Here is a 13,328-nt window from a genome sequence, read left to right as displayed (position 1 = left end):
TGATGCCAGATGAAATGTCTGGGGTCCTGGTTTGGGAGATCACATTTATCACATAGTTGGGAACATCTAATGGACTGTCCCTGACCCGGTTCTCCTGGGTCACCACCACAAAGGATTAGTTAGGCTCTTTCCCATCTCCTGGCTATGATACTAGCTTGATGATGGTGGACCCCACCATCAAGATGGAACGTGTCCATTTCTCACATTTCGGCCCAAGAGCTATAACTGATCCTTCAGCGCAAAATGCTCAGACCACCTGGCTGCCAGGCTTAACTGCCAGCTTCAGATGGACATGAGTGCTTTCATGACTCCTGTGAGGGGGGACATGAGTCAAACCAGAGAGAGATTTTCAGGGGCAAAAGGTGTGCAGGTTCCCCCGTGCCCTCCGCAACACACCAACAGGGGAATGTGGGATACATCCTGGGAAAGATGCTGTGGGAAAGGGAGAAGACAGATGGGAAGGCAGTCAAGAGTACAAATGCAAGGAAGAGGAAAATATTGGAAAATGAGAAACAATAAGTTTGGAAATAAGATTTCTATTCTCAACCTCATTGTGCTCAGTTTAGTTCAGTCATTCAGTCGAGTCTGACTCTTTGTGACCCCATGGTCTGCAGCACACCAGGCTTCCCATCCATCACCAACTCCCAGAGCTTGCTCAAACTCATATCCATTGAATCGGTGATGCCATCCAACCATCTCATCCTCTGTTGTCCTCTTATCCTCCTGCCTTCAATCTTTCCCAGCATTAGGGTCTTTTCCAGTGAGTTCTTCCCATCAGGTGGCCAAAGTATTGGAGCTTCAGTATCAGTTCTTCCAATGAATATTCAGAACTGATTTCCTTTAAGATTGACTGGTTTGATCTTGCAGTCCAAGGGACTCTCAAGAGTCTTCTCCAACACCACAGTTCAAAAGCATCAGTTCTTTGATGCTCAGCCTTCTTTATGGTCCAACTCTCACATCCATACATGACTACTGGAAAAACCATAGTTTTGACTAGATAGACCTTTGTGGGCAAAGTAATGTCTCTGCTTTTTAATATGCTGTCTAGGTTGGTCATATTTTTTCTTCCAAGGAGCGAGAGTCCTTTGATTTCATGGCTGCATTAACCATCTGCAGTGATTTTGGAGCCCAGGAAATAAAGTCTGTCACTGTTACCATTGTTTTCCCCATCTATCTGCCATGAAGTGATGGGATCAGATACCATGATCTTCATTTTTTGAATGTTGAGTTTTTAGCCAGCTTTTTCACACTCCTCTTTCACTTTCATGAAGAGGCTCTTCAATTCCTCTTTTCTTTCTGCCATAAGGGTGATGTCATCTGCATATCTGAGGTTATTGATGTTTCTCCTGGCAATCTTGATTCCAGCTTGTGCTTCATCCAGCTTGGGATTTCACATGATGTACTTTGCATATAAGTTAAATAAGCAGGGGGACAATATACAGCCTTGATGTACTCCTTTCCCAATTTGGAACTGGTCTGTTTTTCCATGTCCGGTTCTAACTGTTGCTTCTTGACCTGTATACAGATTTCTCAGGAGGCAGGTAAGGTGGTCTGGTATTCCCATCTCTTTAAGAATTTTCCATTTTTTTGTTGTGATCCACATAGTCAAGGCTTTAGTGTAGTCAATGAAGCAGAAGTAGATGTTTGTCTGGAATTCTCTTGCTTTTTCTATGATCCAATGTATGTTGGCAATTTGATCTCTGGTTCCTCTGGCTTTTCTAAATCCAGCTTGAACATCTGGAAATTCTTGGTTCATGTACTGTTGGAGCCCCGCTTGGAGAATTTTGAGCATTACTTTGCAAGTGTGTGCTACTGCTAAGTCACTTCAGTCGTGTCCGACTCTGTGCGACCCCATAGACAGCAGCCCACCAGGCTTCCCCGTCCCTGGGATCTCCAGGCAATAACACTGGAGTGGGTTGCCATTTCCTTCTCCAATGCATGAAAGTGAAAAGTGAAAGTGAAGTCGCTCAGTCGTGTCCGACTCTTAGCGACCCCATGGACTGCGGCCTACCAGGCTCCTCCCTCCGTCTATGGGATTTTCCAGGCAAGAGTACTGGAGTGGGGTGCCATTGCCTTCTCTGGCAAGTGTGTGAGATGAGTGCAATTGTGCAGTAGTTTGAGCATTCTTTGGCATTGCCTTTCTTTGGGATTGGAATGAAAACTGACCTTTTCCAGTCCTGTGGCCACTGCTGAGTTTTCCAAATTTGCTGGCATATTGAGTGCAGCACTTTCACAGCGTCATCTTTTAGGAATTGAAATAGCTCAGCTGGAATTCCATCACCTCCACTAGCTTTGTTTGAAGTGATGGTTCTGAAGGCCCACTTGATTTCTCATTCCAGGATGTCTGGCTCTAGGTGAGTGGTCACACCATCGTGGTTATCTGGGTCATTAAGATCTTTTTTTGTGTAGTTCTTCTGTGTATTCTTGCCACCTCTTCTTAATATCTTCTGTTTCTGTTAGGTCCATATGGTTTCTGTCCTTTATCGAGCCCATCTTTGCATGAAATGTTCCCTTGGTATCTCTAATTTTCTTGAAGAGATCTCTAGTCTTTCCCATTCTATTGTTTTCCTCTCTTTCTTTGCATTGATCGCTGAGGTTTCTTATCTCTCCTTGCTTTTATTTGGAACTCTGCATTCAAATGGGTAAATCTTTCCCTTTCTCCTTTGCCTTTGGCTTCTCTTCTTTTCTCAGCTATTTGTAAGGCCTTCTCAGACAACCATTTTGCCTTTTTGCATTTCTTTTTCTTGGGGATGGTCTTGATCACCTGCTCCTGTACAGTGTCCTGAACCTCCGTCCATAGTTCTTCAGGCACTCTGTCTATAAAATCTAATCTCTTGAATCTATTTGTCACTTCCACTCTATAATCGTAAGGGATTTGATTTTGGTCATACTTGAGTGGTCTAGTGGTTTTCTCTACTTTCTTCAATTTAAGTCTGAATTTTGCAATAAGGATTTCATGATCTGAGTCACAGTCAGCTCCCAGTCTTCTTTTGCTGACTGTATAGAGCTTCTCCATCTTCAGCTGCAAAAAATATAATCAATCTCGTTTTGGTATTGACCATCTGGTGATGTCCATGTGTGGTATCTTCTTTTGTGTTGTTGGAAGATGGTATTTGCTATGACCAGTGCGTTCTCTTGGCAAAACTCTGTTAGCCTTTGCCCTGCTTCATTTTGTACTCCAAGGCCAAACTTGCCTGTTACACCAAGTATCTCTTGACTTCCTACTTTTGCATTCAAGTCCCCTGTGATGAAAAGGACATCTTTTTTGGGTGTTAGATCTAGAAGGTCTTGTAGGTCATCATAGAACTGTTTAATTTCAGCTTCTTCGGCATTGGTGGTTGGAGCATAGACTTGGATTACTGTGATATTGAATGATTTGCCTTGGAAATGAAGAGAGATCATTCTGTCATTTTTGGGATTGCACCCAAGTACTCCATTTTGGATTTTTTTGTTGACTACGAGGTCTACTGCATTTTCCTGTGGGATTGGTGCCCACAGTAGTAGATATAATGGTCATCTGTATTAAATTCGCCCATTCTAGTCCATTTTAGTTCACTGATTCCTAAAATGTCAATGTTCACTCTTGCCATCTCCTATTTGACCACTTCCAATTTACCTTGATTCATGGACCTAACATTCCAGATTGCTATGCAATATTGTTCTTTACAGCATCGGATCTTGCTTCCGTCACCAGTCACATCCACAGTTTTTGGGCTAAAATTATTCTCACCAGTAGGTGGCAACAATCTAGCTGATATAAAGACAAATACAGAGAGGCCACTAAAACAGTCTAGCTTTGTTTTTTCTTTCCTTCTCATGATATTGAGTAAGGGGGAAAGCCATTCATAAATCTATATTTCCACTGTAATCTTGGCACCCAAGAATGCCTCATAAGTCGTGGATGGGTCCTGAGATCTAATTAGAGTTCTGTTTTCAGTATAAACTGATGACCCACATATAAAATTTTATCTTATGAAATGAATGTGCCTGAAAAATTTGCTTCTGACACACTTTTTTATGTCTTTAAATGTCATAATGGATTACTTTTTAAACTTACCTTAAATGTTAATATCAATTCTATTCTCTTATCCAGTATAGTTCTCCCCCAGCCTGTATATCTTATCTGTAAGTCAACTGAAGTCTTATGACTCAGTTTGTCATTAAATTGTTCTTTTCTTCCCTTCCACTTTCACTACCATCTAGGCTTCCATTGACACTTTTGATATCTCCCAGATTGCAAGTTTCCCCCTTCTCCCTTTAATTATAATTAGCAATTCCTTTTAGTTCAAAGAAAATGCAGCAGCAGCAGCAAGGGAACTTGTTCATTGATACAACTCTTCTCTTCCTGAAAATTTGGTGAGTAGAATACTACACAGATGGGCCAATAAAATCAGTTCATTTTGTCCTGAATATGAGGTTAGGCTGAGGACCTTGAAGCTGGGGACTGATGCATTGGAACAACCTGTATTACACCATATGGCATGTTAGGGCCTCATGGACCATTTGTTCCCTGTGTGTGTGTGTATTAGCCACTCAGTCGTGTCCAACTCTGTGGGACCCCATGGACTGTAACCCACCAGGCTTCTCTGCCCATGGGATTCTCCAGGCATGCATACTGGAGTGGATTGCCATGCCCTCCTCCAGAGGAGCTTCCCAACCTAGGGATCAAACTCAGGTCTCCTGCATCGCAGGCAGACTCTTTTCCATCTGAACCACAAGATTGTTCCCTAGAGCTGCCCAATTAAAGTTCACCTTTGTTTGAAGAGAAAAGCTTACCTGGCCACAGCTAAGCAGTAGATGGCGTTCTGCCTTGGAGTCCTCCCACTATGCTCTGAGAAAGATGCAAAGGAAGATCTGAGTAAAAAGTCAGCACTGGGAGTTGCATAGTAAAAAGATGGGTGTGAATAGCCCACTCTTGAAATTGGAGGGAGAGGGACTTGGGGCATATATGTATTTTTAATGAGCTTTTCTTTTTTCCTAGTTGTGGCAGTAGTTTTTTTCTGGCTTTGTTGTCTTTTTTGTAATTCAGAGAATGTGTTTGCATCTACCAGTGGAGGAAATCTGACTATCTCTTCTCTTGTGTCCTGCTGTGCAACTGCCAAAGGACAGGCAAGTTTCCTGCTCACAGTTTGCTCCCTGAGGGGCGGCAGTTTGCTCTCAATGCCTCCTTGTGAGTCCTTGTCCATAGCCTTCTGCCAGCTCTTGGAGGTCATTTTGGGTTTGGTGAAACCGTCCACCATCACAACATCTCCAACTTTTGCCCCCAAGACCCTTGCCCTGCAAAGCTGGCCTTTATTCAGGTTGTGACTCTGAGCTCTGAGTACCCATTGTTTTATTTTAATATAAATCCTCATGGAGACTGAGATTTTCAGAAAAGAAACCGTGGACCACATTTTACTCAGTAAATACAACACGCAGTCTTTATGCTTGTGTTTGCACGCAATGGTCAGAGGAGTTTGTCCTGCTGCGTTTTTGCAATCCAGGCACAGCACGCTGCAATTGACAAAGGCCTTCAGAATCAACAGTTGGCCAGCTTCCGCAGCTGCATGAATGGGGCATTTAGAGACGTCTGTGTGCAGGGCTTCCTGGCACCATGCTCGGTAGGGGTGCACGCCGACTGTCTCGTGGGGCCGCACACCCTGTTTCAGGGCCCATTCAGTGAGCTCAATGTACCCATAAAAGGCGGCGATGTACAGGGCGACCCTTTTCTGATACCTGAATGAATGAAACAAGCCAGAGCAAACAGACAAATGTAGTTTCACTAAATACCCCTGAAGCATTCTAGTTAAAATATTTATTTCTTCCTAACTTTTACCTACAATGTTTTCAGAAAAGGCCTATAGTAATATACAGGCTTCCCAGATGGGGCTAGTGGTAAAGAACCCACCTGTCAATGCAAAAGACACAAGAGATACGGGTTCGGTCCCTGGGTGGGGAAGATCCCGTGGAGGATGAAATGGCAACCCACTCCAGTATTCTTGCTTGGAGAATCCCATGGGCAGAGGAGCCTGGAGAGCTACAATCCATGGGGTCACAAAGAGTCAGGACACAACTGAAGTGACTTAGCACTCAATATGCAGGTTCAATCACACAGGCCTTGCTTATACACATCGTCCTACTGTGCATATGTAAATAATTCAAACTGGTTTCTTTGGAGCAGTTTTCTTTTTTATGAAAATCAAATGTTCAAGAAAAATATTAAGCTTTGTATTAACTGGGAAAGTACAGGAAGAGATTCAGTACATTTTTAGAAATTTGAACGTTTTGTATGTTTGTTTGCTTTGTCCTTATTTTCTGGCTTCTCAGAGTCTCCACTGCTATTCTGATCTAAACCACTAGATTGCCTCCCACCAGCATGACCACCAGTGCCACAGTCTCCTAACTGGTCTCCCACTTCCTTCTTATCCTGCTATGGGCTTTTCCTCACATGGTGCTTAGCAATCTTTTTTTTTCCTTAAGTTGGTGGTGGCCTATGCCCTGTTCTAAACAATAGCTTAGCTTGTTCTAATAGCTTCCTGCTGCAACTGAAATTCTAATGCTTCACTTTGGCCTACAAGGCCCCTGTCACCAGGACCCTGCCCGTCTCTAACATCACTTCCCACCAACTCCCCTTCTCTTCCACTGTATTATACCCTTACTGGCCTTCCTGACATCTCTATCCTTCCAATACCCCATCAGGCACAAATCAAATGATTGGTGAAGAGCGTTCAGAGAAATAAGAATTAGGGAGGCAAGGCTAGGCAGGGCCCTGCCAGGTATTGTCCAGATCCACTTGGACAAGGCTTATCAGAGCCCATTACAGAGATGGAAGCAAGCTAGCCTGGTATCATCCAAAATCTACTGCATAGAACTAACTTTTGTTTCTGATTACATGCTCACCACAGCATCTGTTCCTGTCTATTGGCTTCCCATGGAATTCTCCTGAATGAGAAAGATGATCTTCCCAGAACATGTGAGTTTCTAGGGCCCTATGACAGTTAGAGTCTAACTAACTAGAGTTATACATGAATGCACTGGTGTTTTGGTTCATATATCAATTTATTTTGAAATTCATTAGTGTAAGCCGACAACTCTGAATTTGATCAGTTTTCCTGATTTGGGGAGAAAAGCCTCTCCTGGGTCAACCAACTGGCCTTCGCTTTCATCCTTAATACCCATGTTGTTGGAACTAGAGCTCTCTTGTTGCTGAGCCTAGTTGATTCTGCCTCCTAAACGATCTTTTCACTATCTATCTGTTCTCCTAGACCCACCTCTGCTACATAAGCCTAGCTCAGGCCGCCAGTGTCTTTTGACTGTCTGCCTCTATTCCCCATACTGCAGCCAGAGCCAAAATTCTAAAATGCAGATTGCATCATGGTCTTTTTCTACCTTCCATGTCTTCCCACCATTCAAAAGATAAAGTCTGAATTCCTTCACATTCCTACAAGAGCCTTCATGAGTTGGCCTCTTCTAACCTTTCCAGCCTCTGGCCACTAGCTTCCTCTTATTCTATAATCTACCATGTGGAACTTCTTTCAGTTTTTTAAATCTATTCTTGCCCCTGGGTCTTTATACATGTGGTTCCATCTGTTTTGAAAGTGTTGGTTAATCGATCGTGTCTGACTCTTTGCTACCCTGTGGACCAGGCTCCTCTGTCCATGGGATTTCCCAGGCAAGAATACTGGAGTGGGTAGCCATTCCCTTCTCCAGGAGATCTTCCCAACCCAGGGATCAAACCCAGGTCTCCTGTATTGCAGGCAGATTCTTTACTCTCTGAGCCACCAGGAAAGCCCTCATTGGAACGTTTTAATTCTTCTCCCAATCATTTACCTGAGTATCAGCCCTTCAAGTTCCTTTTTAAGGATGCTTTATCTGCTCCTGTAAGTCTAGTTGTCCCTACTATATAGTCCCTTATCTTCTTGCACAATGCCCATGTCATCATACTTTTCAGGCTGAATGGTAACAGCAGTGACACCTAACATTTATATCCTCCTTACCATGTGCCAGGCTGATCTCTAAGTTCATTCTGATGTTGGCTCAGTTAATCTCTGAAGTAGTTCTATAAGATAGGTGCTATTATTATTCACATTTTACAGAAGAGGAAACTGAGGTACAGGATGACTACTTGCTCAAGTGTACACAATTAAACACTGAGGGAGTAGGGCTATGAATCTAGGTAGATTGTCACTGGAGTTTGTACCCCTGAGCATTTTGCAATTCTGTTCTTCCAAGAATTAGTTACTTATTTTGTGTGTCTTCTACTGGACTATAAACTTGCTAAAGGCAGGAATCATATCTTGTTTATTGCTCATGCTGCTGCTAAGTCACTTCAGTCGTGTCTGACTCTGTGCGACCCCATAGCCGGCAGCCCACCAGGCTCCCCCATCCCTGGGATTCTCCAGGCAAGAACACTGGAGTGGGTTGCCATTTCCTTCTCCAATGCATGAAAGTGAAGAGTGAAAGTGAAGTTGCTCAGTTGTGTCAGACCCCCAGCGACCCCATGGACTGCAGCCTACCAGGCTCCTCTGTCCATGGGATTCTCCAGGCAAGAGCACTGGAGTGGGTTGTCATTGCCTTCTCCTTATTGCTCATAGTACATAGTAAACGCTCAATAGATGTTTGTTGATTGGGTGAATGAATTGCAATAGGAGTTTTTCAGTCTTATTATGTATATTCTCTGAGCTCTTAGATTTTATTTAAAGATTAAGTGGAAATGGTTAAGTACATGTGCACTGGAGTAAGTTGTTGGGATCCAAAACTTAATTGGGCCCTTTGCTAGCTGTGTGATGTTGGGCAGACTTCCTAAATCAGTTTCCTTACCTGTAAAATAAGATAAAGAATAAGATTTTTATGGGTAATCTCTTAGAAATGTTCTAAGTATAAAATAAGGTAATAAGTATAACACAATGTCTGCTACAAAGTATTCAACAAATAGGCATTGTTGAAAGCAATGAAATGTTTCTTTGCATTCAGAGCATGCAAAGAGAGCATCATAATTATCCCCAAATAGAAATTAATTTAAATTATTTTAATATCTTAGAAAATTTCAAAAACTGACTTTCCAGTCTGTCACCTCACAGCCTCCTGTGTGTGGGCATCTGTAAAGTATGATTAAATCACCACAAGGGGCACTGTTCAAAAATACCACTGCATTAAAACCTAAAAGGTAGTTTATGCCCCTGGCAAGCTACTGGCTGCAGAGATAAGTTAAAATGTCCACCTGCTTCTCTGAGCCTACCCTCCTCCATTGCTCCAGCAGCACAGGCAACACTTCATGTGTGGCAAAAGTTTAAAAGCATGCGTTAAAAGTAATTTGATAAGTTACATGATAGCTTAGGAAGAGATCACGGATATTTTCAGCCAATCAATTAGCAATCAGTGGTTTTTAGAACAATTGAATAGAAGAGTAGCAAGGCACTTATTCTGGTAGCCTTTAAAAAGTGCTGTTAAAAGTCTAATATCCAAACCAAAGTGAAGTCTCCCATTTAGATTGTTAGTATAAGGAAAGCCTTCCTGAATTGCAATTCATCACCAAAGGCTCTCAGCCCTGGTGGCATCCTTGCTGTCTTATTCTAGAATATATTGCAATAAAAATGTCTAAGGGGAACTTTCATGGAGCAACACCCCAGCTAAAGAGGTCCTATGAGAGTTTAGAAAAAATTGATTAGTTTAGCATTTGCTTTATCTCGTACTTGAGGACTGGTCCTTCATTTGATAAATAGCGTTGGACTTGAAGTTTTTGTCCAAGGAGACAACCCATCAGAAACTCCTTCCATCCGTCCCAGACATCCAAGCGAAGTGTTGTGCCTGTGGATAAAGAGAGGTGGAGACGGTTAGAGTCACCAGGGTTAGGTGATCAAAAAACATCTGATGATAGCTTTCTCCAAACTGGCCTGAACTGGGTGCCAAACGAAAAGTAGCCTTTGAATAAGGAGAGGAGGATGCCTAAAAGTGAGAGAGAAAGAGAGATGCTGTCTTTAGCTTGGGCCTACATTAACTTGGAAAAACTTTTTAACTTCTGTATACTTGCATTTTCTCATCTGCACAGTGAAAGCATACAATGCTGGACTTCTTTCTGCAGCTATCTTAAAGTAGTCCAATGGACACTGATTCCTTGCTGATCTATACATCACCATGGAAATGTAAGCTGTTATGTTGAAAGAGAAACTCAATGGTGGCAGGACATATGTACTTCTTGGCCTTTAGCTTATGTTGTGGGCTATGGGTGAAGATGAACAATCCTTGCATTGTATCCTTCACAAAACAGGAGCCATTCTGCGTTATGAACATAATTGCATTGCAGCTGGAGGATTTATCACTTGTTCCGAAAAAGCCTGCCTGCTCCTGGCTTTGTGACTACATTCCCTTTGTCCTTCAGGCTGGTGTTTCCCAAGAATCTTTCCTCAGGCTTCTGCTCTTACTCTACATGTTCCCTCAGGATAAAACCCAGTCTTGGGAACTTTCTTGAAAGTCCAGAGGTTAAAACTCCATGCTTCCAACTGCAGGGGGCATGGGTGTGATCCCTGGTTGGGAAACTAAGATCCCCTGGCTGGAGTCCAGACTCCAGCCAGGCCCCTGCTCCAGCTGCAGATTTCTCCTGCTGGGGACATCACCAGACAAAGGATCATGCTAGAACCCTACTGTTGTGAAAGACAACCTTTGCGGTGCGACCAGAAAGAGAAAAAAACAAAAACGGGCTCCTCCCCATCTGACCCACTCAGACCTTTCTCCCTCCGGCCTGCCTCCCTCACTCTGTTCTGGCCATTCTGGCCTTTCACCTGTTCTTCAGATACATCAAGTCCACTCCCATCCTAGGATGGAAAGACCTACAATTTCTTTTGCTTCAAAGGGGCTTTATCCAGGTCCACAGGGCAGTGTCCTTCTTACTCAGCTTTGCCTTCAACATTGTATCCTCACAGAAGATCGTCTCAGTCACTATGGCTAAAGCAATCTCTGCCACAACCCACCCTCCCCGAAACCCCTTATGCTGTGACCTTACTTTTACTTCTTCATAGTCCCTATCATCAGTACTTGAAATCATTTTACTTGTTTGGACATTTTTTTTTTTCACGGCCTACTAAAGAGGAAGATCCTTTAGGACTCGCCTCACCACCTGCCACTTGCTGAGTGCTCACAGATGGTCCTCTGTGAGGATACAAGTGCCCACTCCAAGTTTGTTGGCTGACTCACAGGCCACCTCAGTGCCACTGATGGCATCATTGATCACCCCTGTGCCCTCACCCCTGAGTCTGCAAACTCCAGGCAGGCCTCTGCTCCAGCTGCAGATTGCTTCTGCCGGGGACATCACCAGCCAAGGGATCATGCTAGAACCTACTGTTGTGAAAGATAACCTTTCCCCCACAGCCTGCTTTTCCTCCTGTCCCGTGTCTCAGTTTGTGTTACCACCATCTTCCTTCCTTGCTGCCTGAACTGGAAACCTGGGAGTTGTTCTCCATCCCTTCCTTTCTCTCATGCCCCCAACATCTATACAATCACTTGTTTTTCTTTAGTCACTCAGTCATGTCCAGCTGTTTGTGACCCCATAGACTGTAGCCCACCATGCTCCTCTGTCCCTGGGATTCTCCAGGCAAGAATACTGAAATGGGTTGCCATTTCCGTTTCCAGGGGATCTCCCCGACCCAGGGATTAAAGCTATGTGTCCTGCCTGGCAGGCAGATTCTTTACCACTGAGCCACCTGGGAAGCTCATACAATGACTAAGACCTGACAGTTTTACTCTTGTTTTCTCACCTCCATCTCAACCAGCTCTATCCTATTTCAGGCCTAGATAATCTCTCACCTAAATCTACCTTGAGAAGCTCCCCACAGCCTCCCCGTCTTTATTCAATTCTCTGCTCAGATGTCATCTCCTGGTCTAGCCAAACATCTACAATAACCTCTCCCCACCTTACCATGCCACTCTCTATTCCCTTCTGCTTTCTTTTATAGTTCTTCATTCTATTTAAAATTGGATATTTTTCTGCTGACTGGATGATGCATGCCTTCCCCACTGAAAAGCAAGCTTGAAGACAGTAGAAACTTTGTTACTTAAAAAAAAAAAAAAGACTTTTATTTATTTGGCTTTGGTCTTAGTTGCAGCATGCAAGACCTTTAGATGTGGCATGTGGAATCTAGTCTCATGACTAGGGATCGAACCTGTGCCCCCTGCATTGGGTCTTAGCCACTGGACCACCAGGGAAGTCCCTGGAAACTTGCTACTCTTGCTCACAACTCTGTGCTTGTTTTCCCGAAACGTGCCTGGCTCATGGTGGATGATCTAATACTGGGCTCTATTTTAATTATGCTCTTGGGTTGCAAGGAGACCCTCAAGAAAATGGGGCTTATTATCTCGAGACAATGACAACATCTTGATTTCTAAGGAACCAAGACTCCTCTCAAAATGGGCCATCTCTCCCATGGGTCCCAGGATCTCTCTCTCATGCCCTCTAGGTCTCTTTGTGTGCCTTCCTTTCTCCACTGACAGGCTGCCCTGCTTATTCCTGGAGTTTCTGTCATATCACAACTTTGGCATGCATGCCACGTGGATTTGCTGTAACCCAACCTTACTTCTTGGTGCTTTTCATTTTTCACCCCTACCGATAACCAGTTTTATCTCTCTACATTTCCCAGTTTGAATTCACAAGAATGATAATTAATAATAATAATAACAGTAATATATTGAATATGAATAGCTAATATTCACTGAATGCTTATTATATGTTCTAAGTACATGAATAATTTCACAGTTTAAAATTCACAACAATCCTAAGTGATGGGTTGTATTATTTTCTCCATTTGACAGCTGAGGAAATTGAGGCACTGTAAGATGAAGTGACCCCCAGGTTTTACATAACCAGTAAGTAGTGGAACCAGGTGTTGGACTTGGACAATCTGGCTCGTGGGCCCTTGCTCCTGTCCTCTATGTTATGCTTGTCTCCAAGCAAGACTGTAATTGCCTCAGCTAGGAGAGCTGAGGTCGCTGGACAGCAGATGGATTGATTGCTTTTGACTCAATATGATGGCCCCAGAAGTTGCATGCCAAAGTGATGATGAGACAGTGTGTGACTAGGCTCATCCATGCACATCCTCAGGCTCAGACAGTTCACCATAAATACTTGTAGGTGAGAAAGAAGGAAGGTAGAATATTCATAACGCAGTAATCTTAGAGTCACAGAAGGCTGAAGATAAGAAGATCCACCAGGGCTTCCCTGGTGGTCCGGAGGTATAGAATTTGCAGGGGACATGGGTTCAATCTCTGACCAGGGAACCAAGATCGCACATGCCTCAGGGCATCTCCTGAGCCCTTGCTCTCTGCAACCAGAGAAAGCCCTCTCAAATACCCAGCACAGC

At 43.6% G+C, this 13,328-nt stretch overlaps 1 protein-coding gene across 1 annotated transcript in view; it reads right to left on the bottom strand.

Moving 5' to 3' along the window:
* The window catches only part of ANKUB1 (ankyrin repeat and ubiquitin domain containing 1), a 29,190-nt gene that overhangs the window by 1,318 nt on the left and 14,544 nt on the right, over positions 1-13,328 (bottom strand). The window contains exons 4-5 of the mRNA XM_010858105.1: positions 9,672-9,786; positions 4,777-5,715 (exon numbers count right to left, since the gene is read on the bottom strand). Of these exons, the coding sequence (XP_010856407.1) occupies positions 4,777-5,715; positions 9,672-9,786 (1,054 nt within the window). The remainder of the gene's footprint in view (positions 1-4,776; positions 5,716-9,671; positions 9,787-13,328) is intronic.

This window comes from Bison bison, unplaced genomic scaffold (assembly GCF_000754665.1).
Source record: "Bison bison bison isolate TAMUID 2011002044 unplaced genomic scaffold, Bison_UMD1.0 scf7180017864384, whole genome shotgun sequence".
NCBI lineage: Eukaryota > Metazoa > Chordata > Mammalia > Artiodactyla > Bovidae > Bison > Bison bison.
This window is presented reverse-complemented; position numbering and strand designations above follow the sequence as displayed.